Source organism: Acipenser ruthenus, chromosome 4, assembly GCF_902713425.1.
Source record: "Acipenser ruthenus chromosome 4, fAciRut3.2 maternal haplotype, whole genome shotgun sequence".
In the NCBI taxonomy this organism is placed as follows: Eukaryota; Metazoa; Chordata; class Actinopteri; order Acipenseriformes; family Acipenseridae; genus Acipenser; species Acipenser ruthenus.
The window spans coordinates 14,843,474-14,869,626 of NC_081192.1; the positions used below are offsets into that span (position 1 = coordinate 14,843,474).

The window sequence follows — 26,153 nt, forward strand, 5'->3', positions numbered from 1 at the left end:
GTGGAGATGTGCTGGGAATAAGAGAGGCAGGGGTCCAGGGTGACTCCAAGGTTCTTAGCTGAGGAAGAGGGAGAGAGTGTGGTAGATTCCAGAGGAACAGAGATAGAGAGATCAGAGGAGGGGGAGGAGGAGGGAAAGAAAAGGAGGTCAGATTTAGAGAGGTTGAGTTTGAGGTGATGCGAGTGCATCCAGGAGGAAATAGCAGACAAACAGGTAGAGATACGGGAGGAGATGGTGGAGTCAGAGGTGGGGAAGGAGAGGAAAATCTGAGCATCATCAGCATAGAAATGGTATGAGAAACCATAGGATGCGATGAGGGGGCCCAGGGAGCGGGTGTAGAGAGAGAACAGGAGAGGACCCAAGACTGACCCTTGGGGGACTCCAGTTAAGAGAGGGTGAGGTGTGGAGGTTGCTCCACGCCAGGTTACCTGGTAAGTGCGGTTGGAGAGGTAGGAGGAGAACCAGGCCAGAGCAGTGCCAGAGATCCCCAGGTCAGCAAGAGATGATAGTAGAATAGAGTGATCAACAGTGTCAAAGGCAGCAGAGAGGTCGAGGAGAATTAGGACAGAGGAGAGAGATGCAGCTCGGGCAGAGTTTAGTGAGTTGGTGACAGACAGAAGGGCGGTTTCAGTGGAGTGAGCAGAGCGGAAGCCAGATTGGAGAGGGTCAAGCAGAGAGTGGTTGGACAGGAAAGCAGAGAGCTGGCGGTGAACAGTCCGCTCGAGGGTTTTGGAGAGGAAGGGTAGGAGGGAGACAGGACGGTAGCTCTGGAGGGAGGTGGGGTCGAGGGTAGGTTTTTTGAGGAGGGGAGTGATAGAGGCTTTTTTGAAGGCAGAGGGGAAGATGCCAGAAAGTAGAGAGGTGTTGAGGAGGGAGGAGATGAAGGGGAGTAGAGCAGGAGCAGCAGCTTGAAAGAGGTGAGTGGGGAGGGGGTCCAAGGCACACGTGGTGGGTTTGTGACCCTGGAGCAGGGAGGAGAGGTCAGAGTCTGAGAGGGGCAAGAAGGTGGAGAGGGAGGGCGAGTTAGTAGGGGATGTAGTGGGTGTAGGGGTTGGAGCAGGAGGGGGTGCGGGGGAGGGAGAGGTGTCAAAGAGTTTGCGGATATCTGAGATTTTAGAAGAGAAGAAGGAGGCAAAGTCGTCAGGGGAGATATATCTCCCATATATTTATAATGCACATTTTTATTGCCTGCATGCAATACTTTACACTTTTCTCTATTAAATGTAATTTGCCACGTGTATACCCAGTTCTGAATGCTGTCTAGATCATTTTGAATGACCTTTGCTGCTGCAACAATGTTTGCCACTCCTCCTATTTTTGTGTCGTCTGCAAATTTAACAAGTTTGCTTACTATACCAGAATCTAAGTCATGAATGTAGATTAGGAATAGCAGAGGACCTAATACTGATCCCTGTGGTACACCACTGGTTACCTCGCTCCATTTTGAGGTTTCTCCTCTAATCAGTACTTTCTATTTTCTACATGTTAACCACTCCCTAATCCATGTGCATGCATTTCCTTGAATCCCTGTTGCGTTCAGTTTGAGAATGAATCTATTATGCGGGACTTTGTCAAAAGCTTTCTGGAAATCTAAATAAACCATGTCGTATGCTTTGCAATTGTCCATTGTCGATGTTGCATCCTCAAAAAAATCAAGCAGGTTAGTTAGACACAATCTCCCTTTCCTAAAACCATGCTGACTGTCTCGCAGTCAGCATCCCTCTTCTCTGAATGGACAGCTAAATCGAGATCCCTGCTATTATTGGTTGTTTCAAGTCTCCATTAAAAGAAAATGATTGTTATCATTATGAACTAGGGCAGTGGTCATCAAAGTAATTTGGATACAGGCATAAATCTGTCCACCCTGGCTCTTTGAGGGCACGCTGATGTATACTATTGATTTGATTACAAAGAGAAGGTGGTGTAAACATTAAACCGGACCAACAACAAAGAAAGCATATATTATTATTATTATTATTATTATTACTATTATTTATTTCTTAGCAGACGCCCTTATTCAGGGCGACTTACAGTCGTAAACAAATACATTTCAAGTATCACAGTACAAGTAGTAAGACAATTAATAGCAAGATAAATACAATGACTTTGGTTCTAGCAAGTACAAGTATGACAAAATACGATTCAATAATGGAGCATATAACAGTGTCAGTGATAGTTGCATCAGGAAATAATCAAATACAAAATACTACAGATTAAATAACACTTGACAGATTACAGTAATCTAAAGTACAGGATTAAATGCAATAAAATAGGGGGCCGATAAGAGCAAGTAAAGCGCATTTAAGGAAAAGTGACAAGTGTCCAGGGGGAAAAACAGAGGAGTTCTACAGGTGCTGTCTGAAGAGGTGAGTCTTGAGGAGGCGCCGGAAGGTGGTCAGGGGCTGGGCAGTCCTGACATCTGTAGGAAGGTCATTCCACCACTGCGGGGCAAGGGTGGAGAAGAAGCGAGCTCTGGAGGCAGGGGAGAGTAAAGGAGGTAGAGCTAGTCTTCTAGTGCAGGAGGAGCGGAGAGGTCGAGTGGGGGTGTAGGGAGAGATGAGGGTCTGGAGGTAGCTGGGTGTAGTCTGGTCAAGGCATCTGTAGGCTAGTACAAGAGTCTTGAACTGGATGCGAGCGGAGAAGCGAGGCAGAGAGAACACCAGGCGAGCAGCGGAGTCCTGGATGAGCTGGAGCGGACAGGTGGCGGACGCAGGGAGGCCAGCCAGGAGGGAGTTGCAGTAATCTAGGCGGGAGAGTACCAAGGCCTGGACAAGGAGCTGGGTGGCGTAGTTGGTGAGGAAGGGTCACATTCTACAGATGTTGCTCAGGAAGACTCGGCAAGTGCGTGCCAGAGTGGAGATGTGCTGGGAATAAGACAGGCAGGGGTCCAGGGTGACTCCAAGGTTCTTAGCTGAGGAGGAGGGAGAGAGTGTGGTAGATTCCTGAGGAACAGAGATAGAGAGATCAGAGGAGGGGGAGGAGGAGGGAAAGAAAAGGAGGTCAGATTTAGAGAGGTTGAGGTGATGCAAGTGCATCCAGGAGGAGATAGCAGACAGGCAGGTAGAGATACGGGAGGGGATGGTGGAGTCAGAGGTGGGGAAGGAGAGGAAAATCTGAGCATCATCAGCATAGAAATGGTATGAGAAACCATAGGATGTGATGAGTGGGACCAAGGAGCGGGTGTAGAGAGAGAACAGGAGAGGACCCGAGACTGACCCTTGAGAGAGGGCGAGGTGTGGAGGTTGCTCCACGCCAGGTTACCTGGTAAGTGCGGTTGGAGAGGTAGGAGGAGAACCAGGCCAGAGCAGTGCCAGAGATTCCCAGGTCAGCAAGAGAGGATAGTAGAATAGAGTGATCGACAGCATCAAAGGCAGCAGAGAGGTCGAGGAGAATTAGGACAGAGGAGAGAGATGCAGCTCGGGCAGAGTTTAGTGGGTTGGTGACAGACAGGAGGGCAGTTTCAGTGGTGTGAGCAGAGCGGAAGCCAGATTGGAGAGGGTCGAGCAGAGAGTGGTTGGACAGGAAAGCAGAGAGCTGGCGGTGTACAGCCCACTCGAGGGTTTTGGAGAGGAAGGGAAGGAGGGAGACAGGACGGTAGCTCTGGAGGGAGGTGGGGTCGAGTGTAGGTTTTTTGAGGAGGGGAGTGATAGAGGCTTGTTTGAAGGCAGAGGGAAAGAAACCAGAAAGGAGAGAGGTGTTGAGAAGGGAGGAGATGAAGGGAAGTAGAGCAGGAGCAGCAGCTTGAAAGAGGTGAGTGGGGAGGGGGTCCAGGGCACATGTGGTGGGTTTGTGGGTTTATCCCATAAATACTCTGCATAAAAAAAGAAATGCCTTATTTTTGTGAAGAAATCCTTGGCACAAGACGCTTGTAATGTGGTTGAAAGGATGTGGCGATCCTTATGCAGTTCTCCAATCTGTCACATCCCAGGCGATTCTGCAGTTTGTTTTTAACAACATTCATCACGGAAAAAGTAGCTTCACATAAGGATGTGCTTGAGAATGTACAAAGTATTTTTAGGCTAGAAGATGCCAAACACAGGTATTTATCTCTTGGTACCTGCAGCCAAAAGTCAGTGTTGGAAAGGAGCATCCAAAAATGCGAAAGCTGACTCAAACTGCAAAATGTCTGTGAAGGGACTGTCAAATTTATCTTCCACCTCAGTTGTTAAGTGCTGCTTTTCAAATGTTACACCCAACAAATGTGGGAAAATGCATGTGTCTTAGTTGTTGGTTACATCATCTTTAAAAAATCGCAATTTTGCTTTGATTGCTTTTACAGCAGAAAACATTTCCATTTGGGTTTTGTCCTTTCCCTGCAGAGTAAGGTTCAAGGCATTGAAGTGAACAGTTACATCAGTAATGAAATCTAAATACAAGATGAACACAGTTTCCCCCCAACATAGGCTCAGGCCTTCCCTTGCTCTCCAGAAACTCCAGAATACATGGAAGAATATCCACAAATCTTACAAGTAGCCTGCCTCTTGAAAGCCAATGAACATTACTGTATAGTACCAGATCTGTATAGTAGTGAGTTTCATATTCCTCAATATATGATTGGAACTGCCGGTGATTAAGAGCATGTGCATGAACAAAGTTTGTAATTCTCACAGCTAATTCCATGTTTCTGGAAATGCGTTCACTTTGCAGCTTTCCAATAAGTGCTTCCTGGTGTATAATGCAATGAAAAACAATTATTTTTGGTATTTCAGGGTCATTTTGCATTAAACTCAGAAAAACGACTTTCTTTCCTAACATAGCAGGGCATCCATCAGTACAAATAGAAACCAACTTTGACCAGATGCAATTAAGATCATTATTTTGAAATTACTGCTTGAGGGATACATGGATGTCAGACCCACGTGTTTGGCCTCTCAGCGGTATTATACCAAGGAGTTATTCCTCAAAATGACCAATAACATCAGCAGCGTGTTCCATACGATGTGGATATCTTACCCAAACTGCAAGTACAGCAACATCCCCGATATCTGTGCTTTCGTCAAGCTGCAAACTAAGTTTTCGACATGATAAGTTTCATTTTAAGATGACATTGTGAAACAGACTCTGTAAATGTAATTCAGAACTGATCAGCACTGATGAGGTATTGAATAACTGAACATATCTGTTGTACCAACCAAAGGAGAAAAAACAGCTGGAAATATAGTAATAAACTCGAGCTTTGAAAGTGTGTATTTTTACAACAATTTATAGTTATTAAAAATGAAATTGTACATACGTTTGCAGTATTTTATTTGTTATGCACTTTAATCCTGTTGCATTTTTTTTTTATTATTAATTATGAACTTTAGAAAAAGATTCAGTCATCTCATCATATTTCAGTGCAAGCACCACGCACTGCTGCAGCACTCCCAACTACTACAATTTCTGCACCTGCAGCTCAAATAACTCACACACACAACTTTAAGACATAGATTAAAATCAATGTACTTATTTTTTCAAATTAAACTAAACATTCAAATAAATAGTATTTTAACATATTTGAGATGTAAACAAAATGCTAGATATGCAAATCTTCAAAAAGGTTTTAACTTCGTATTATAAATGTAAACATTTCTTAAGACAAAAACCTAACTTTTTTTCCTTTTTCAAGTATTAAATAATTGTAATTATTAACATCCCCAAATCAAATAAAACAATTAAGAAAATATAAAGAGTACCCTTTCACTCTTGAAATTGCAGTACAGCTTTCAGATTTACATTAAACAAACTGTTCAGTTCGAACATATAAAGAAATACAATTCCCTATCACAACATCGTAATACTGCTATTTTGTAATTACAGTATTTTCTTAGGCTACATTATGTAGATTTTAAACAACAGTGATCATTTTTGCTTGCTTTTACAGTTATTTAAGAAAGACAAACCTTAAGACAGTTCATATGTTCAGCAGCAGTGGAAAGTAAATCAAAATGGAGACCCCCACATTGTTTACAATGGTGAAGTGGAGAGTTAAGAAGCCCCAAAAAGTGCCGGTTAAATATGCACCTTATTTTTTTCGTTCAGTAAATTGAGTAATAATTACTTTCCTTATACAGTACTCTATCACCCAACCTCAATTTTAAATGGCTCTCCTTTTCATGCAAGCTCTAAATTAGTGAGTTTTGCTAAATAAGATATAAAATCAGTTAAACTAAGAGGACTGAAATAAACCTCAAAACCAGACGAGACTATTTAGGCGGATTAATAAACAATGTTACACGCTAAAATAATATTGTAAATGTATTCGATTTCTGACTTTCAACTATTTATTCATGTCCTTGTTGAATCGATGTTGAATCAATGTTTGCTTCCTAGCTCTAGAAAGACTGCCAATAATTAATTGGAAAAAAACAACGTTGTGTCAACGTTGTATCAATTGCTGCGATGGTCGCTGGCGTTGTTGACCTTCTATCAACATAGAACAAATGTCAGGTTGTTATCTGGGTTGCAACTGTAATTTTAAACATTGTACAAATTGTACAGGTTATCTTGGATACATGAAAATCATACGCTCACAGAGACATAACACCTATGTATAAAATATAAAGCACTGTAATAGTTACTAAAAATGAATGTGCCTTATTGCTATAGCATTTTTTTCTTTTTTTCTTCTTTAAATGTTTAAATTATTTAAACTTGTTCTGAGAATCTTCATTTTCATAAATTATTCAAATCTGAGAAAGTCACACATCTCAACTATACACTATTTTAAATAAAACAAACTTTTCTAATGTGCCTCTTTATTAAAAGAGAAATAAAAGTATAATTTTGTAATTCTTGTAGGCCAGACACAAGGGTTTAAACCTTATTTTTTTTCTCTTACTATTTACTTGCACAATAAAAGCTGCTGTTGGTACAAGGATTTAAGAGCCTACTTAATCATGCTCACACATTCACTATATGCCTATGCAATTGTGAAGGTCTATGCATGACCAAAGAATTACAAAACTGTCTATTTATATATCTATATCTCAGTGGTTTGCAGAAGTATTCACCCCCTGCAGAGTTTTCACATTTTGTTGGCACCTGAGCGTACTCCCCTTTGCTACTGCAGCCCTAAATCAGCTCAGGTGCAAATGATTTGTTTGAAAGGTCACAAAATTAGTGAAATGGTTTCAGCCTGTGTGTACACAAAGTGGTTTAACTTGTAGATAATTTCCCTCAGGTATATAAAGACTTTCAAGCTGCAACTCACATAGTGATCCAACAAAGCAACCATGAAGACCAAGGAGCTTTCAAAACAAGTCAGGGATAAAGTGGTAGAGAGGCTCAGAGCAGGAGAAGGGTACAATAAAATTTCAAAAGGCGCTGATTATCCCTCTCAGCACAGTGAAGTCCATCATTAAGAAGTGGAAGATGCATCATACCACCCAGACACTACCCAGATCAGGTTGCCCTCCCAAACTGAGCAGCCGGGCAAGCAGGAAACTGGTTCAGGATGGCACTCTGAAACCAACAATGAACTTGAGAGATCTGCAAAGTTCTGTGTCTGAGATGGGAGTCAGTGTTCACACATCAACAATAAGCCGGTCCCTACACAAAGCTGGCCTGTATGGACGGGTGGCAAGAAAGAAGCCATTACTCAAAAAGACTCATCTTCAAGCACGTATGGAGTTTGTGAAAAAGCCTGCAGATGATACTGCAGGCATGTGGAAAAAGGTTTTGTGGTCAGACGAGACAAAAATTGAACTTTTCGGTCTAAATTCCAAGCGTTACGTCTGGCGCAAGCCCAACACTGCACATCACCCAGCCAACACCATCCCAACTGTCAAGCATGGTGGTGGCAGCATCATGTTATGGGGATGCTTCTCTTCAGCAGGGACTGGGAAGCTTGTCAGGATAGAGGGGAGAATAGATGGTGCAAACTACAGGCGAATCCTTGAGGAAAACCTGTTTGAGTTAGCCAACTGGGGAGGAAATTCACATTCAGCAGGACAATGACCCGAAGCACAAAGCCAAAGCCACACTGGAGTGGTTGAACAAGAAGAGAATTAATGTTCTTGAGTGGCCCAGTCAAAGTCCTGACTTGAATCCAATCGAAAATGTATGGCGAGACTTGAAGATTGCAGTCCATCGACGATCCCCAACAAACTTACCAGAACTGGAGCAATTTTCCCATGAAGAATGGGCAAAAATGTCACCATCCTACTGTGCAAAGCTAGTAGAGACCTATCCAAAAAGAATCATAGCAGTAATTGCTGCAAAAGGAGCTTCTACCAAGTACTGACTTAAGGGGCTGAATACTTCTGCAAACCACTGTATGTATGTATGTATGTATGTATATATATCTTTAATCATACTTTCTATCGAAAAAGTTGGTTCCTATTAAAACAGCGCCAGGTTGCAATTTGGACACTTGAATGGATTCCAATGTTTTAAAGCTGAGAATCAAAAAAGAAAAGAAAAAAAGGCATGTTGCTGCAACATCTGGTCATCACTGTAGGTAAGTGGTTAATTTGCATAATTTATACAGGATTTTACTAAAGAGCATTTCCTTTTTTTTTATAAACCAGAAAAAAACTAAACTCTCCAGATAAAGTCCCTACCCACAGTCACAACTGCAGATAGGGTTGACATCAAGCTGTACAGCGCAATCAAAAACATACTTACATCTTAGCTCATTTTACAGGTACAGCCATAATCAAGGCACAAAGATCTTCTACAAGTATTTTTTTTCAATAAAGTTGTACAAAATAATATTACATTTTACAGTCTGTACAGCATAATAAACCAGCAGGAGAAAGAAAAAAAAAATTATATATATATATATATATATATATATATATATATATATATATATATATACAGATGTGCTCAAATTTATTGGTACCCTTACAGCTCATTGAAATAATGCTTCATTCCTCCTGAAAAGTGATGAAATTAAAAGCTATTTTATCATGTATACTTGCATGCCTTTGGTATGTCATAGAATAAAGCAAAGAAGCTGTGAAAAGAGATTAATTATTGCTTATTCTACAAAGATATTCTAAAATGGCCTGGACACATTTGTTGGTACCCCTTAGAAAAGATAATAAATAATTGGATTATAGTGATATTTCAAACTAATTAGTTTCTTTAATTAGTATCACACATGTCTCCAATCTTGTAATCAGTCATTCAGCCTATTTAAATGGAGAAAAGTAGTCACTGTGCTGTTTGGTATCATTGTGTGCACCACACTGAACATGGACCAGAGAAAGCAAAGGAGAGAGTTGTCTGAGGAGATCAGAAAGAAAATAATGGACAAGCATGGTAAAGGTAAAGGCTACAAGACCACCTCCAAGCAGCTTGATGTTCCTGTGACAACAGTTGCAAATATTATTAAGAAGTTTAAGGTCCATGGAACTGTAGCCAACCTCCCTGGGCGCGGCCGCAAGAGGAAAATCGACCCCAGAGTGAACAGAAGGATAGTGCGAATGGTAGAAAAAGAACCAAGGATAACTGCCAAAGAGATACAAGATGAACTCCAAGGTGAAGGTACGTCAGTTTCTGATCGCACCATCTGTCGCTTTTTGAGTGAAAGTGGGCTCCATGGAAGAAGACCCAGGAGGACTCCACTTTTGAAAGAATAACATAAAAAAGCCAGACTGGAATTTGCTAAAATGCATATTGACAAGCCACAATCCTCCTGGGAGAATGTCCTTTGGACAGATGAGTCAAAACTGGAGCTTTATGGCAAGTCACATCAGCTCTATGTTCACAGACGAAAAAATGAAGCTTTCAAAGAAAAGAACACCATACCTACAGTGAAACATGGAGGAGGCTCGGTTATGTTTTGGGGCTGCTTTGCTGCGCCTGGCACAGGGTGCCTTGAATCTGTGCAGGGCACAATGAAATCTCAAGACTATCAAGGCATTCTGGAGCGAAACGTACTGCCCAGTGTCAGAAAGCTCTGTCTCAGTCGCAGGTCATGGGTCCTCCAACAGGATAATGACCCAAAACACACAAGCACCCAAGAATGGATAAGAACAAAACATTGGACTATTCTGAAGTGGCCTTCTATGAGTCCTGATCTGAATCCTATCGAACATCTATGGAAAGAGCTGAAAGTTGCAGTCTGGAGAAGGCACCCATCAAACCTGAGACAGCTGGAGCAGTTTGCTCAGGAAGAGTGGGCCAAACTACCTGTTAAGGTGCAGAACTCTCATTGAGAGCTACAGAAAACGTTTGATTGCAGTGACTGCCTCTAAAGGTTGTGCAACAAAATATTAGGTTAGCGGTCCCATCATTTTTGCCCATGCCATTTTCATTTGTTTTCTTATATACAATATTATGTTGAATAAAAAATCAAAAGCAAAGTCTGATTTCTATTAAATATGGAATAAACAATGGTGGATGCCAATTACTTTTGTCAGTTTCAAGTTATTTCAGAGAAAATTGTGCATTCTTCGTTTTTTGTGGAGGGGTACCAACAAATTTGAGCACGTCTGTATATACACACATATATATATATATTATATATATATATATATATATATATATATATATATATATATATATATATATATATATAATATATATATATAATATATATACATACAGTGCCTATAGAAAGTCTACACCCCCTTTCAAAATGTTCACCTTTTGTTGTCTTATAGCCTGGAATTAAAATGCTTAAAATATATTTTTTCATTTATCTACACATCCTACCCCACAACTTCCAAGTGAAAAAAATATTCTAGAAATTTGTAGAAAATCAATTAAAAATAAAAACTGAAATAGCTTGGTTGGATAAGTGTCCACCCTCCTTGTAATACCAATCCTAAATTAGCTCAGGTGTAACCACTCGCCTTCAAAATCACACATCAAATTAAGTGGCCTCCACCTGTGTTAAATTGTAGTGATTCACATGATTTCAGGATAAATTCAGCAGTTCCTTTAGGTTCCCTTTGCTGGGTAGTACATTTCAAAGCAAAGACTCAACCATGAGCACCAAGGCACTTTCAAAAGAACTCCAGGACAAAGTTGTTGAAAGGCACAGATCAGGGGATGGGTATAAAAAAATATCAAAGTCCTTGAATATCCCTTGGAGCACGGTCAAGATGATTATAAAGAAGTGGAAGGTGTATGGCTCCACGAAGACCCTGCCTAGATCAGGCCGTCCCCCCAAACTGGATGACTGAGCAAGAAGGAGACTTGATCAGAGAGGCTTCCAAGAGGCCAATGGCAACTTTGCAAGAGCTACAGGCTTTTATGGCCAAGACTGGTCAAAGTGTGCATGTGACAACAATATCCTAAGCACTCCACAAATCTGGCCTGTATGGTAGGGTGGCAAGAAGGAATCCATTACTCAAGAAAGCCCACCTTGAATCCTGTTTGAAGTATGCAAAAAAACATATTCTGTAGCCATGTGGAACTTGACAGAGCTTGAACAGTTTTGTAAAGAAGAATGGTCAAATATTGCCAAATCTAGGTGTGCAAAGTTGGTAGAGACCTATCCCAACACTCACAGCTGTAATTGCTGCCAAAGGTGCTTCCACCAAGTATTAACTCAGGGGGGTGGAGACTTATCCAATTATGGGCTTTCAGTTTTGTATTTTTAATATATAACTTTTTTCCCCTTAACAGTGTGGAGTATGGTGTGTAGATAAGTGGAAAAAAATCCTCATTTAAATGCATGAAACTCTGAGGCACTGACACAACAATATATATATATATATATATATATATATATATATATATATATATATATATATATATATATATATATATATATATGTGTGTTATATATATATATATACATATACATATACACTGTATGTATATATATACTGTATATATGTATATATATATGTGTATATATATATATATTGTATATATATCTAGATCTCTCTCTCTCTCTCTCTCTATATATATATATATATATATATAGATAGGACTATTGACCTCTCTCTCTCTCTCTCTCTCTCTCTCTATATATATATATATATATTGTCCAACTATTGCCCAAGAACGATCTAAGCTAAAAGGATAATTTGTGGACTGAACAAATAACATTAGTGATTGTGGTATTTCTTCCTAGACACAATAGGCTAAAAGCAGCTGCTGTTCAAAGGCCTGAGGTGTGCAGAGACTTTTAGCTCCAAAAAACACCAGAAAAATTGCTTCTCGCCTTTACCATGCCTCTTATCTACTCTACTTCTGTGCCTGCAGACGGTTTACACGAGGAGGTCAGTTATTTTTCAGTCGACCTGCAACTCATAACGCTAAAAACTGTGACAGAGTGATAAATATTGTGGTGCTGCTACATTGTGTGTATACTTCCTCAACGGTATTTAGTAACCTGATGCAAAGTGCATTATATCATTTTTTTCCTCATCAAGTATTCTTCAGTGTTGAAAAGAAAAACAGAAACCCACACAGGGATAGGTCTGAATGTCATATAGAACAAAGCATTTAAAACCACAGGTTCCAAGGTGTTCCCAATCACAACAGTTCATTTTGGGACAGGTACTTTATCTGAATGATGACTTGACAATTGTTGAACACTCTGCGAATGTTTTCTGTGTCTACTGCGCATGTGAAATGAGGGTAGCAGTAGTGCCTGCCGTCACCACTTGCTGTGCTGATCCTCTGAAATAAAACACCAAAAGAAAGGTAAATGTCATGCCCGTTTATTGTACTTTTAGATGTTTCTAGATAATGTAAATCTTGCCTGTCCTGTCTAGAAACAAAAGCTGGAACCTTGCCCTCTAGGTATCACACAGGTTATAAAAAGAAGATCTATGCTTCAGATTTGAAGACATTGATCATTTTTTAGTAATTCTACATACCTTACGCCAGGGGTTGAATAATAGTACATAGTGTTATAGAAGACATCTGAAGATTATAAATGTACAACAGCGCTAAAGTCAAGGTAGTAAGTGTAATCCCTAAGCAGCTATCTCTGATAAACAAAAAAAAGGATCCCACAACCTTGGGCAGTGGTTTTCAATCTTCTTTTTAAAACTGTACCCCTTCTGTCTGGAGGTTTATTTGTATTTGCTTGCGATTGTAAGTCGCCCTGGATAAGGGCGTCTGCTAAGAAATAAATAATAATAATAATAATAATAATAATAATAATAATAATAATAATAATAATAATAATATCAATACTGCTAATATATATATATATATATATGCCATGTCATTCGTTTTACATCAACGAAAATAAATAAATAAATAAATAAATAAATAAATAAATAAAAACTTACAAGGAATTCATCCCGAATAAAAAATTTTGCTCTAGTCACTTTGGGGTCCTCGCCAGGATCTGGTGTTGCTGTTCAATTGGGAAAAGCAAGAAGTAAATTAATATCTTAATAAAGCTTGTCTGACAATATTTTATTTTCTCTGCAATAACAAAGCATTTAATATTTTATAACAACCATTGTAAGCTGTTGAAGTGCTTATCTCTGGTCTGTGCAGTCACTTTATTTTGCAAATCTGTATTTTGCACTGCTTTCATTTTTCTACTTGGTCCTGTTGAACATATAGTACTGTATGTAGATAGCTAATATATTTGGTCTATATATCAAAATAAAATAAACAGTAACAAAAGTGAATTATTACTGCTTCAAAACAAGCTATTTGGCTTTTTTGCGATACAGTATAATACAAATAATAAAATATATTTGCAAATTGTGAAAATATATATTTACCATCATCTGGTACAGTATAACGTGTGTATTCAGGAAAATAGTCTTCAATTTTGGATTTCCCTGCTAACACCTTCTCGGCAAGCATGTCCTGTTTATTCAGGAACAAGATGACTGAAATCGTCCGTAAGAACCTTAAAGAAAAATAAAAGAAAGTCTTTTTTTTTATTAAAATGTAATTTATTATTTTTTTATTTACTATTTTGAATTAGCTAGTCAATAAGCAAAGCTGGTGTGAATCAGTTCTCAAGAAAATAATGGGTACTGCTGGCCTTCCCAGCTTTCTATTCTCTAATATAACAGTAATCTTTCACTATACTTACCCTTGTAGGTCACAGGGCCACTTAGTGCACTCATTTCCTCAATGCTCTTACTTGGGTTACAGTCAGTAATTGTACAGACAGAGGTGCCAGAGCACAAGCAATGACAATAATACTGTTCTTAAGAACCGCACATTCAAAACCATATTTATTTGAGAGTATTGCACATACAATCACGTATTCTACATCATATACAACGTAGCAATATGTGCTGAAAAATAAACTAAAAGCAAAGGCTGGACAAAGAAAACAAATTAAAAAAAAATATGGCTGTATACACAGCCGTCTAACCCATTGGGCAGAGGGGAGACGTGCCACCCCCACGCTGATAATTTTTTTGTTCAGTGCATACACACTATTTATTTATTTATTTATTTATTAAATTTAGTAGTCACCAATTGTTTTTTTTATAATTTTCTCCCAATTTAGAATAGCCAATTATTTTTCAGCTCAACGCCACTACCACCGTGCTGACTCGGGAGGGCGAAGACGAGCACACGCTGTCCTCCGAAGTGTGTGTCTTCACCCGACCGCTTCTTTTCACACTGCAGACCCACCATGCAGCCACCTCAGAGCTACAGCGTCGGAGGACAACGCAGTCCTGGGCAGTTTACAGGCAAGCCAGCAGGCGCCCGGCCAGACTACAGGGGTCGCTGGTGCGTGGTGAGCCGAAGACACTCTGGCCAACCTAAGCCCAGCCCCCCCCCCCCCCCCCGGGCGACGCTCGGCCAATTGTGTGCCGCCCCCTGGGAGCTCCCGCTTATTACACAAGTTTATTTGTGTATAAAAAACTACAATAGAGTCACAGTCCTTCAATTGCAGCCACTGTCATCTTAAGGCACGTAGCTGAAATCGTAAAGTAATTAGAAGTACAAACATACCTGGCAGCTGACTGTCTCTTTTTAGTGCACACAAGAGCTTTCAGAATGGATAAAACCGCGTTGAGAATTTTTTTAATAAAACACATTTGAGAGGTTATAGTCATCTGTTTAATTGGGTCACTCGGAGGACATTTTTCAGGTTTGGGCCTCAGGTTTTCTTTTTAAACCTTAGAATGTGTTGACTGCTAGTTCAGTTTTATCTGTTGTGGAAACCTTTACCTGTTATTCCAGATACTAATGAAGAGGTTGAGTGCTTCCCGTAACCTGTTCGTGTTGTTGTCTTCCCTTATCACCGTGTTGTAGCTACTACAGGCCACAACAAAGATAATAGCAGTGACATCTGGAATGAAAGAAAAAAGGAACAAAACATATTTTTTCACCTCCAAATCTGGACCTTCGCTACAAAACTCAACTAAACATTTACAGCCAAGAGAAATGCCCTTAGCAGATTTTTTCTTTGTCAATGGAAACAGTATTGAGCACAAAATACAATAAGTCAATATGTCGCTGTTGGAAAAAATAGGTATTAGTACTGAATTAAAACAAACAAAAAAGAAACTTTGCGAGAACCCCTCTACCAGCAAGCAAAACAATTGCATGATGTGATAAAACTCACCATTAAAGCACTGGATCCATCTTCTCCTTTCATCTCTCTGTCCTCCCACATCAAACATGCTGTAAAAAAATAAAATAAAATAAAAAATACCACAATTATGATGTAGACTGCTACCTCGTGAGGGGATCACTTTTCTTTAGTCATGGTATGTAATTTAAACAAGCAAACAAAAGTAGACCACCATGATGACCTATATACACTGTTTGCACATGTACAAATGTAACATACAGACGGAAAACGGTCTCCACATACCCCCAGATTCAGATACAGCTCTCTCTTACTCTATCTCTGTTGAAAAAAGGCATTCCACTGTATATGCCAACATTACTATCCAGCACAGCGGGCATCACTTTCTAGATAACTGACCACTGTGGACTCAAGACGAGAGCACTTACTGTAATAAAATAAAGTACGTCTACCCCTTTAACATTTTACAGATCTCCATCTATATACTTACTGGAAATTTACTTTGTCTACTTGAAATCGTGTTTCAGAAATCCCTGATGTCAAAACTCTGCATCGGAGCAGGTCCTAAAGCAAATCAGAAACAATGCACGTCAAGTTTACGTTGGTAACATTTCAATTTCATATACAGTTTGCAAAATGAAACTTTAAATTAAATAAAATAAAAATGGGCTGGATTTGTACTTCGCAAGTCAGGAATACTTGCCGTTAAGGAAGATTTTCCTTATCACCTCAGTGTGGCAATGTGCCCCGCCCCTGTGTGCATTTCTGTGTTGTATGTTGCGTGTGGTGTGTTAATGTTGGTGAATAGAGATGGCTGCACGGGATATAAATGGGTGTGTGCAGCACGAGTTATTTAAAATGTATAATTGTATTTAGGCACGGGGATTGCACTTCACGTGCATTTAAAGTATTTAATATGTGAGCACGAGGTTGCACATAATTAATTCACGTGCTGGGATTCAAGTGAATTATTAATTAGTAATTGAATCCCGGCACAACAGTATATATAGATGCACATTTCATTCACTCTGGGTTGTGTGTTCGGTGAGTGGAGAACGGGTGAGAGAGAAGGAGAAAGTAAGAATTAAAGTAAAGTAAATTAAAGCAAAGCATACCATTGCTATTTCCTGCTGGAAGAACCAGCACGATACTTGTGTGTTTATTTTTACTCACCGTGTTTGTTTGTTCGTCCACTGTTTGTTTAGTGTTAATCCGTTTTGTTTGTCTATTTATTTTGGCCTCAAGTGCCGTGTCCTGTTTTCTGTTTAAACTTTTTATTTTACAATTAAACACTGAGCGCCGCAGCGTCTCGGATTCACTGCAAGTACTGCCTGTCTGTGTGTGTTTCTTTCTGGCCTGTCACACTCAGTCAACCAGGTTCCAAGTGAAGTGTTGACTGAACTCTTTCGCACAGAATCCCATGCAATATTTCTGTTCACGATTATACACAGCATGAAATAAACTTTTTTCTGTAACATCTGTATAATAACAACAACTTAAAAAAGAATAATGAAATGAATTATTTTGAAAATACTAACTAGATTGCAAAGCTTACCTGGTCTGTGGGTGTGTAGTCATTCTGTCTCACGGAGTCAATTTTGTCCAAAAAGCTGCACAAGGAAGAAAAGAAAATATGATAAATACAAACACCACAATGTGACAGTGGCATGGTTAATTTGTACTGAACACCACCTGTAACAGAACTTTATTGTGACAACCACAGAATACAGCTTGTAAAGATCCTGTCTGAAAGTGAGTGGTCTGATCATTAATATAGTCAGAGGTTAAAAGAATGTGGCACTGAAATGGTTAATGTTCACCAGACACCATTGATAATGGAACTTAGTTGATAGAATCATAGAATTCAGCTGTGTACCAACTATAAAAACCCTATGTAAAAGGATATGGTCTGTATCATTGATATGGCCAGATGTTATCGCAATGAGGCAGTGAAAGGGATCATTGTTAATGGACAACACTGGTAATGGAACTCAAGAAAATGAAATAATACAGCGGTGTACTGTATCTCTGCAAGCTGTAACTTCAAAAGTCACATATCCTTCATATGGCCTCCGCATTACAATCTGAACTAGACCTAGGGAATCACAGAATGCACCAAGTATGAAGTCAATATCTTGAAGCTTTGCAGCAGGTCTTATAATCTGTAAACCAAAGTCACATGACCCTGATGTAGTGGCCTTCTTAGGTCACATGTCAAGGTTAAGCTTGCCACTAGATTTTGCCCAAAGAGTTTCCATAACTGAAAATACAATGTTTCAGTTATAAGATATCAGCAGTAGTAGATGCAGCGGCAGCAGTATATTATAGCACACTATACATTTGGGTGAATATGCAGCATTTTTGGTTCTTGATAAAGGTTTGCATTTCATGTGCTGCTATGCAGTTAACCTAGAGCACAGGTTTTGTTTTCATTATACTATTATTATTATTTATTTCTTCCAGGGTGACTTACAATTGTTACAAGATATCACATTATACATTATTTCACATTATACAAATATCACATTATTTTTTACATACAATTACCCATTTATACAGTTGGGTTTTTATTGGAGCAATCTAGGTAAAGTACCTTGCTCAAGGGTACAGCAGCAGTGTCCCCTACCTGGGATTGAACCCACGACCCTCCAGTCAAGAGTCCAGAGCCCTAACCACTACTCCCCACTGCTGCCCCAATGAATCAACTATTCATTGATTTCACTTCCTTATTATATCTGCATACACTGTATATTATTTTTAACAGACTAAAAAATAATGACCTTAAAAGTATGGATTATTGCTTTAGAATTGGCACCTTTTATTGATACCTTTTACCTATAGGGCTACAGTAATTACCTAAAAATCTACAGTAGATCACTGCCTTGAGTAAATATACAAACTATTGGCCACCAGAGGGCAGACAATCCTTAAGAAAACACTAGATTTTGCACTTTTGTTAACCTACCTATGCAGTAACATAAGTCTGACATCAATCCTCATGCAGCAATGCCACCCTCTCTCCTTTTGAGAAACAGTGATAGTCATGGCTGCACATGTGCAGTCATTTTATTTAGCAGACAGGAAAGCAGGATATACTGTTGAAGTTTGTAATGAATGACCCCTACTGGCCAAATAGGCACATTGTATGTGTGCATAAAAGACATGACTACAAACCCCGCTACGGGGGATTCCCCTTTAGCGAAACTGTAGGGTGTCTGCCTTTAGTGCCGAGGTTCAGCAGTTCAAATCCCAACCCCAGCAGAGAAAAAGAAAATATATAATAAAAATACATAAAAAAGGGGCCATTACAAGTTCTTACTGTGTTCTAGTTCTTGAACCAGCAAATAAAATACATGAGGCTTTAGTATATAAAGACTTCACACAGTAAGTCAGCTGTTACTGACAAACTTTGGCTTCTAATTATGTAAGAAGAATTGTGTTTGAGAAAGAAAAGAAAAACAGCTATCTTCCAACTGGACAATATGTTCATATTGCTATAATAAGATTCAGGCTCACTGGGCATCCAGTTTTACAAAATTTGCCTCTTCCCCTCTCTCCCTCCCAGCTGACAAGGACTTGCCAGATCTCAATGAGTGAATCAAATACAAAGAAGCTCTGCGGATCCAGTGGCTGCAAGCCAAACTATTCAACTAAACAGTTCTATATAGTTATTCTAGACTGATTTATGTCAGATATCTGTACATGTAGAACATATATATTGTTTAAAAATGAGATGACACTTCTATTTATTTTATTTACAAAAAAAAAAAAATAGTTGTGTAGCGAAGCAGAGTGCAGAAGCAGCAGCCTGACCCCGACCTGGCCAACGTAGCAGCACTATTAACACTGAGCTAATCAGAAAACAAAAGAGGCCGGCAAGTTCACATTATAACACTGCACAGTTCACCATATTTTATGCTGATCTGTCACCAAATCAGTCAAGGATGTATGAAGCAGAACACTTTGTTTTGTCCCAGGTCTATCTCCCCCTCCCACACCACCCCCAACATTTTGTACTAGAGGCCAGTGCCATGAACAAAATATACTGCAGGCACAGTTGATTAGGAAGAAGAAATAACTTACAAACACATAACCTCAGGGATGGGAGTGGGTGGTTTACAAAAAACACTTGTATTGCATGTTGTAGTAATCCAACATCAGTTATTGGTGCTTTTACGTTTCGAGTTAAAAGTGGAATGGTATCTCTGAGCTACATACAGTACAATACCCAACAGAACCACTGAAACTATACAATGTTGCTTTATAGGTATACAATCGAATTAATCTCATAAATTACAACTGTATATTATTACTGACAACAAACAATTGATATAGTGTGTATACTGCAGTATTGTATCATGGTGATATGTTATCAGAAAGCAAGGCATTCACAGCTTTATGCATGATGCTATATCAACAGTACATCTGATAACTGATTCAGCTGATAAGGCTCTTGAGCAGTCTTATGCAGTGCTGCATGTGGCTTGATATTAAAACCCAGGACCCTGGGACATTTACCTAAAAACTAGGATGATCCAGGGGCATAAAGGACATCCCTCATTCAAATAACTTGTTTCAATAAAGCAAATTTGCAGGTTCCATCAAAAATCCTCAAGTACTGAAAACATCCTGCCCTAGAGCTCTAATCGCCAAGCTTGTAGGACTACTGCATGAGGGAAACTGTTAATAGAGATGTAAAGAGTCTGTAATGCCAATTTTCTTTGCAAATGGGAAGCAATAAAAGGACTTCAGTTATATATTCTCATTTTTTTTTAATTTTGATCAAGGAAACAATGTGCACAAACAGTTTATTTCAATATAGTTTTATTACACAGAAACAAATAATTAAATCACCTACCTACCAATTTACTTCAGAAACCAGAGTGAGGTATTGCATCATCAAACCAACATCTTCTTTAAAAGGACAATTTGTATCACACTTGTCATGGTTTAACATTAAAATAATAAAGTGTAACCTGCAACTAACCAATGCAGGTAAACAAGAGTTAAACAAATCAAATTGCTCTTCCTAGGTTTGCCACATACAGTCCTTCTTAAAAATCTACTTGCCCCCTCCCTGTCGCACAAAACACAGACAAAAAAGTAGAATTTAACTTGTAGAATTTTTGTTTTATTAAACAATGAACACAATCAATTAGTGATTAATAATCATTTTTGCTTCATAAAATCAAATAAAGAAAACATAATTCAGTCCAAACATACTTGCCAAAACTGAGTCCATCTCATTTTTTTGCATGACACATGGCAAAACAAAAATAATTAAATTTAAAAGATTCTAAATTAAAATGATTTTGAGTACATTTTAAAACATATTTTTTACATTCAAACTAGGTAATTGTAGGGTATATTTCATCACAGAATGGAAATGTTATTCACTTAATAATCTTCAGATTCTCAGCTGTTTAGAAAGGTATAATATGGTTTACTTTCAGTGGATATTTGTCCTGATACACAGGCCGAAAGTCACGTTATGCTAAACAGGTAGAATGGGTTAAGGATTGGTTTCTAAACTACATTACCCAGAAGAATGGCAATGGCACTTGTTTAATATGTTTTGGTTTCCTATATGGCCATTGGATAAAGACAAATGATTTTGTTTCAGTGGGCGTTACGCCGTCAGTCTCACAGCATCCTGAGTTGTGAGAGACTGAGGGTACTCCGTGGAGAGTCGAGTCAGAATTCAGAGAAGGTATTCGTTTAGTAACAGTGCAATGCTATGGAGTAACTTCAAAGTTGTATTCAAAATAATGAAGTCAATCTATATCTTTACAAACCTACTGCCAACCACCCGATTAAGTAGCTTTTAAAAAAATAAAAATAAAATGGCTAAACCGTTACATATAAAATAGTTAAAAGTTTTTTGTAATTTTTATTATGCTAAATGTTCTTCCTAGAGCTGGCGACAAAATTTACTGTAATAATGTAATAGTATTGCTGCATTAATTTCAATAGTTTTGTTACTGTGTGTGACTGAGGGTTTGTGAATTAAAAGGATGTGTGTATCTGTGTACTCAGATATAAACTTACTAGAGAGAAGTGAGACAAAACTGAATAATTCATCAACAGTCTGCAGAGTGTAATGCTGTGTTCTCTTCTTTTGTGAGATTCTTGGCCAGCGTTTGTCCACTTAACATTATTAAAACACAAAACAAGTAGACAACAAGACATCATGGAACCTTAGCTGTAATTATCCAGCCTGCAACACCACCTAAAGGGACTGTTTTTATTCACTATTGTATTGGTTCCCATTGGAAAAAGATATAAAAGTATGAAAGTGTCACAGTACACAACTTTTTATTGTGCACATTTTCTAAAAGTGTTCTCTGTCAGGAAATCAGGGGAACAATCAGGTCACTCAGGAACAAATGCGTCATGTAGTGTAAACACTTTACTTAAACCAGTTATTGCTGGATTTTGTTTGATTCCAGCAGACTTCCTCTCATCAAATATGAAATGATGCCTGCAATTAAAAGGAGGCAACTCTGGTACAATATTTTAGTGCAGTGAAAATTTCAAACCACAGGTACATTAACCCTCCCAACATGCCACATTATTGTGAATGGTTTTTTATTTTTTTTATTTTTCAGTATCATCCTGCCAGCTTGAACAGACCTTGTACCTTCACTGTGTCCATTGTTACTTATTGACCTATGAGGTTAGTGAACGTCCAGTTTACCCTGGCTTGGCTTTACTACACAATCATCTAGGATCACATGACATAGGCCACAAAGTCTGGATAGCAGTGGGGTGGGTGGGTGGGGTTAAATAGAATTTCAAATCTAAAATCAGAAAGGGGATCTACAACAAAACTGTTAAGCTAAGGTGTCAAGAACATATTTGTTAAAGGATTATTATCCCTTTAATAAAAGTAACTCATTTTGGTACTTTAAATACAGAGATGTAATAAATCCACAACAATATTATATTACTACATCTTGACTGACTTTCTTTTATGCACAGGTTTGTTTCCTGTGTGAAACCAAAACATTCTCCTCTGCCTTAAACTGAAACTAAAAGCAAACTAAGCCGCATCTGGTGATTTGTCTGCAAATCTCACAAAAATGTCCAAAACGGGTAATCTTTTGAAATACAATAAAGATTACAAATATGGCACTGGATCTCATCACTATAATTTACAAAATGACCACTGAAGCTCTATATGTAGTTTCAAATTAAGATTTATTTTTTTTGGTAGGAAGCAATTTAAAATCCAATTGCCCAAATATTGTATACCAAGATCGCATTTCAGAACTATTTAAAATTATGTGTGTGTATATATATATAATACAGTACTGTAGGCTAAAACATGTCCCATAGCAAAGTGCTGTACTGTATAATATTAAACTCACAACAAACAGGGACCAACAGCTTCCAACACATGCTGAACACGTTCTTATTCATCTATAAAGATGAGAAAGCAATTCCACATTAAAATAACCTTTAAAATAAACACTGGGGGGCTCCCGAGTGGTGCATCCAGTAAAAGCACTCGCTAGAGTGCAGGATGCGCTCTATAGCCTGGACGTCGCCGGTTCGAGTCCAGGCTATTCCACAGCCGAACGTGGACGGGAGCTCCCAGGGCGGGGCTCAATTGGCTGAACGTCGTCCGGGGGGAGGGAGGGTTAGGTCGGTAGGAGCTGAGCCTAAAAATATTTGGGCATTTCAAATTAGGGAGAAAATAATAAAAACTAATTGGCAACGACTAAATTAAAAAAAAAACAAAAAAAACACTGACTTGTTATATTGTGTGTGTATGTTCATCTTGCAGTCACACCGGCAGCCTGCTGTATCGTAGGCTGAAAGGAATTTCTCTAATTGCATCCATAGTAAATAATTTCAATTAAATAAACAGATGTCAAATTTCGAATTAAAACCAATTCGAGTACTTAAGCACTACAAACACTAGGTACTCGAATGCTCGTCCAATGACTGCCAAAAGTTGTGAGGTATTGATTTTCCTTGTGCAGTTATGCTGGCATATATCTAGATAGCTCCAATTGGCAGCACGATATTTAACCATGGGACTCATCAGAAATATGGACTACTGTACATAGGTACTTCTCAGTAATGTGTGGCAACATAGCAGTAACACAAGAGAGAGGCAATCCCCAGTCTGGCTGTCTTGCCTTGTGGAATATTATAGTGGGATTCCTCTATTATGGCCATCAAAGGCACCGAGTGAGAGCTGTCCTACAGTAATACAGGGAGGGAGACCTTCAGGTCACCAAACTGAAAGGCACTGACAGAGAGGTGGTGAACTATTGGCTGAACTATTGGTGGTGAACTATTTCTGGTATAACTATTGCATGTCTCAAACTGAGGGATGTCTTGTAAAAACCTGATAACCCACAATGTAATGTTGTTTATATAACCAAGCTTTCTGTTCTTCAATTAACTTTTTACACGTTTTTAAAAAAACTGAAATGTACAGTCTATTTTATCCTTTGTAATAAATTAAGACACAGAGAATTTAAACGAGAAAGATTATATGTAGTTTTGCTCTCTGACAGCTACATTAAACAGATTTAGAAATGAACCTAAAAATGATACATACATATACAGCTACAGTGGTCTTTCTAAATATAACCAAAACACATGAACTTTCTCCTAAAAACCTGAGACAGTCTCTGTCAATCACTCGGGTGCACAACTGCGTTCAGGCATGCACTCCTATTGGGTGTGACTAAAACCCGTCCAGTACTGTCCGATAAACATACGAACACATATTAATAATAAATAGCTTCTTACAGATACTGCCATTTACAAATCGTCAGGAAGTCAAAAAAAGTATTTTGCAGTAATAACCTCATAGCGCCACCCCACAGTTTGAAAACCTCTGCTATAACCATTCCCCAAATCAATAACTGGGACAACTGTGGACATAGCAATGTGTTCCAGGTAAAAAGGTGACACATATTGATGTTATCTATGAAAAGTATAGTTTTAGCTGGCAATGAGTGTTTACCATTTGGGACCCACGGCAGCATTCTATAGGCACAGCCTGCAAGGCTGCAGTTCAATACATTTGTTACTATTTATAAAACGCAGAGAGTGTGAAGTGAGCGCACTGTTAAACTGCAGTAATGTTATGATCAATCTCCTTATTGCAGTGAGCACCTGAAGAGTGGGAGCTGTCAAGAATCTGTTTTAAGAGTGGGGGTGGTGGGAGATATGGTGAAATAGTGTAGCAATCTATTACCACACATTTTTACAATTTTTCACTTAAAACAGCTTTACACACACATATAATGAAAAACCTAGGTACTTACTACTGTGCACAGTCGATGAGCTGGTAATCATTCGACCTCTCATAGCATGCCTTTACTCCTTCATCATCCCACAGTTTCTTCGCATGTTCAAAGAATTCCTGTTTAGGGAAAATAAAACGTTATTTGCATCTTGAAGCATCCCCTTTAAATGAAAAATTAAATGTACTCGAGACCACCTCAGGGGGTAGTCTCGAGTCCGGTTCTAAATTAGATCACATCAGGTAGTGCAGTTTTATACCAAATCACTGACTTGTCCATTTAACTTGTCCATACCAAATTTTAATGCCACGTAATTGCTCGATTTCTGTGTGAAACTAAGTTGTTTATTATTGTTTTTGTTCACCGAGTTAATTCTGTATAATGTACATTTGTTAACTTTTGCTATTTAAGTTGTCAAATTAGACAGTACAAGTCAATACCTAAAAGTACAGTCAACAGTTTGTGCACAGTTTGTGGTTGGATTGTTTTCATAAATAATAATGCTGTAGTTACTTTATTAATTCTCATTTCAATCGAACTATATGAGTTGTTTGTACAGTATACTGTAATTGATTCATTCACTGTAGTTCTTTCAACCATTTTCATAAGGGGTGGTTGCGGTGAGCTGAGCCTAAAAATAATTGGCTATTTCAAATTGGGGAGAAAATAATAAAAATAATTGGCAACGACTAAATTATTAAAAAAAAAAAAAAGAATTACGCCAACAGTGTAATATTTCACCTTCCAATCTATTTTTATCCCAAGTGTCACCCTTTAGACTGCAGTGAGTCAAAGTCCAAGTGAAAAACAAGTATAGTAGTTCCTGTGTGTGTCTAATGAGCTGAACTGAGAGACATAACCAGAATGGGTACAGTACAGCAGTCATTGCCTTTGAACAACCGGGTGAACAGGAAATCATCATCTCTGAAGTCACTGGTTCTCAGCTCCACTTCCTGGTGAGCAAAAAGCAGTTTTTGCAGGTTTTTGGTTTACCCAGAAAACCTTTATATCCAATCCTGAAAAACAAACTTGTCCAACAAACATGAAGGCTGTACATACTATCTTTCATGGCAGGGGAAAGCAAACACCTTGAATGTTTATGGAAACCAGGAACTGGACACTTGAACCCCTGTTCTATGCCCTCCCCTCTGTATCTGATACAGTGGTGTTCTTTTTTGTTATTCTTCCTTCTTCTAATAACAGTGTGTGGATCAGCTTTGCTGTCTGATCTTCTCCACTTCCTGTTGACTCTTTCTAATACTCAGTCCAATTGGCAGGACTGAAATCAGGAAATTGAGCATAAAGGAAGTGTGAGACACAATGAGGGGGAATTTGATGAGGGCAGAGCACACACACCAATAAACTTGAATGAAGAGACGATAGGCAGCTCTCAGATGAAGAATAATCTTCCTGATACGTTTAATGCTAGGTTATGGCTTGTATCGGATGATTGGTTTCAGTCCATC

General features: G+C 38.7%; 1 protein-coding gene across 2 annotated transcripts in view; it reads right to left on the reverse strand.

Moving 5' to 3' along the window:
- Positions 1–11,848: 11,848 nt before the first annotated feature.
- The window catches only part of LOC117399688 (guanine nucleotide-binding protein G(olf) subunit alpha-like), a 39,679-nt gene continuing 25,374 nt past the window's right edge, over positions 11,849–26,153 (reverse strand). Inside the window, exons 5-12 of one of the 2 annotated variants that reach the window (XM_033999024.3) lie at positions 24,709–24,806; positions 16,974–17,028; positions 15,909–15,982; positions 15,452–15,510; positions 15,055–15,175; positions 13,638–13,768; positions 13,191–13,258; positions 11,849–12,570 (exon numbers count right to left, since the gene is read on the reverse strand). In XM_033999024.3, the coding sequence (XP_033854915.3) occupies positions 12,424–12,570; positions 13,191–13,258; positions 13,638–13,768; positions 15,055–15,175; positions 15,452–15,510; positions 15,909–15,982; positions 16,974–17,028; positions 24,709–24,806 (753 nt within the window). In that variant the 3' untranslated portion in view covers positions 11,849–12,423. The remainder of the gene's footprint in view (positions 12,571–13,190; positions 13,259–13,637; positions 13,769–15,054; positions 15,176–15,451; positions 15,511–15,908; positions 15,983–16,973; positions 17,029–24,708; positions 24,807–26,153) is intronic. The other variant, XM_033999023.3, reaches the window with a different exon arrangement.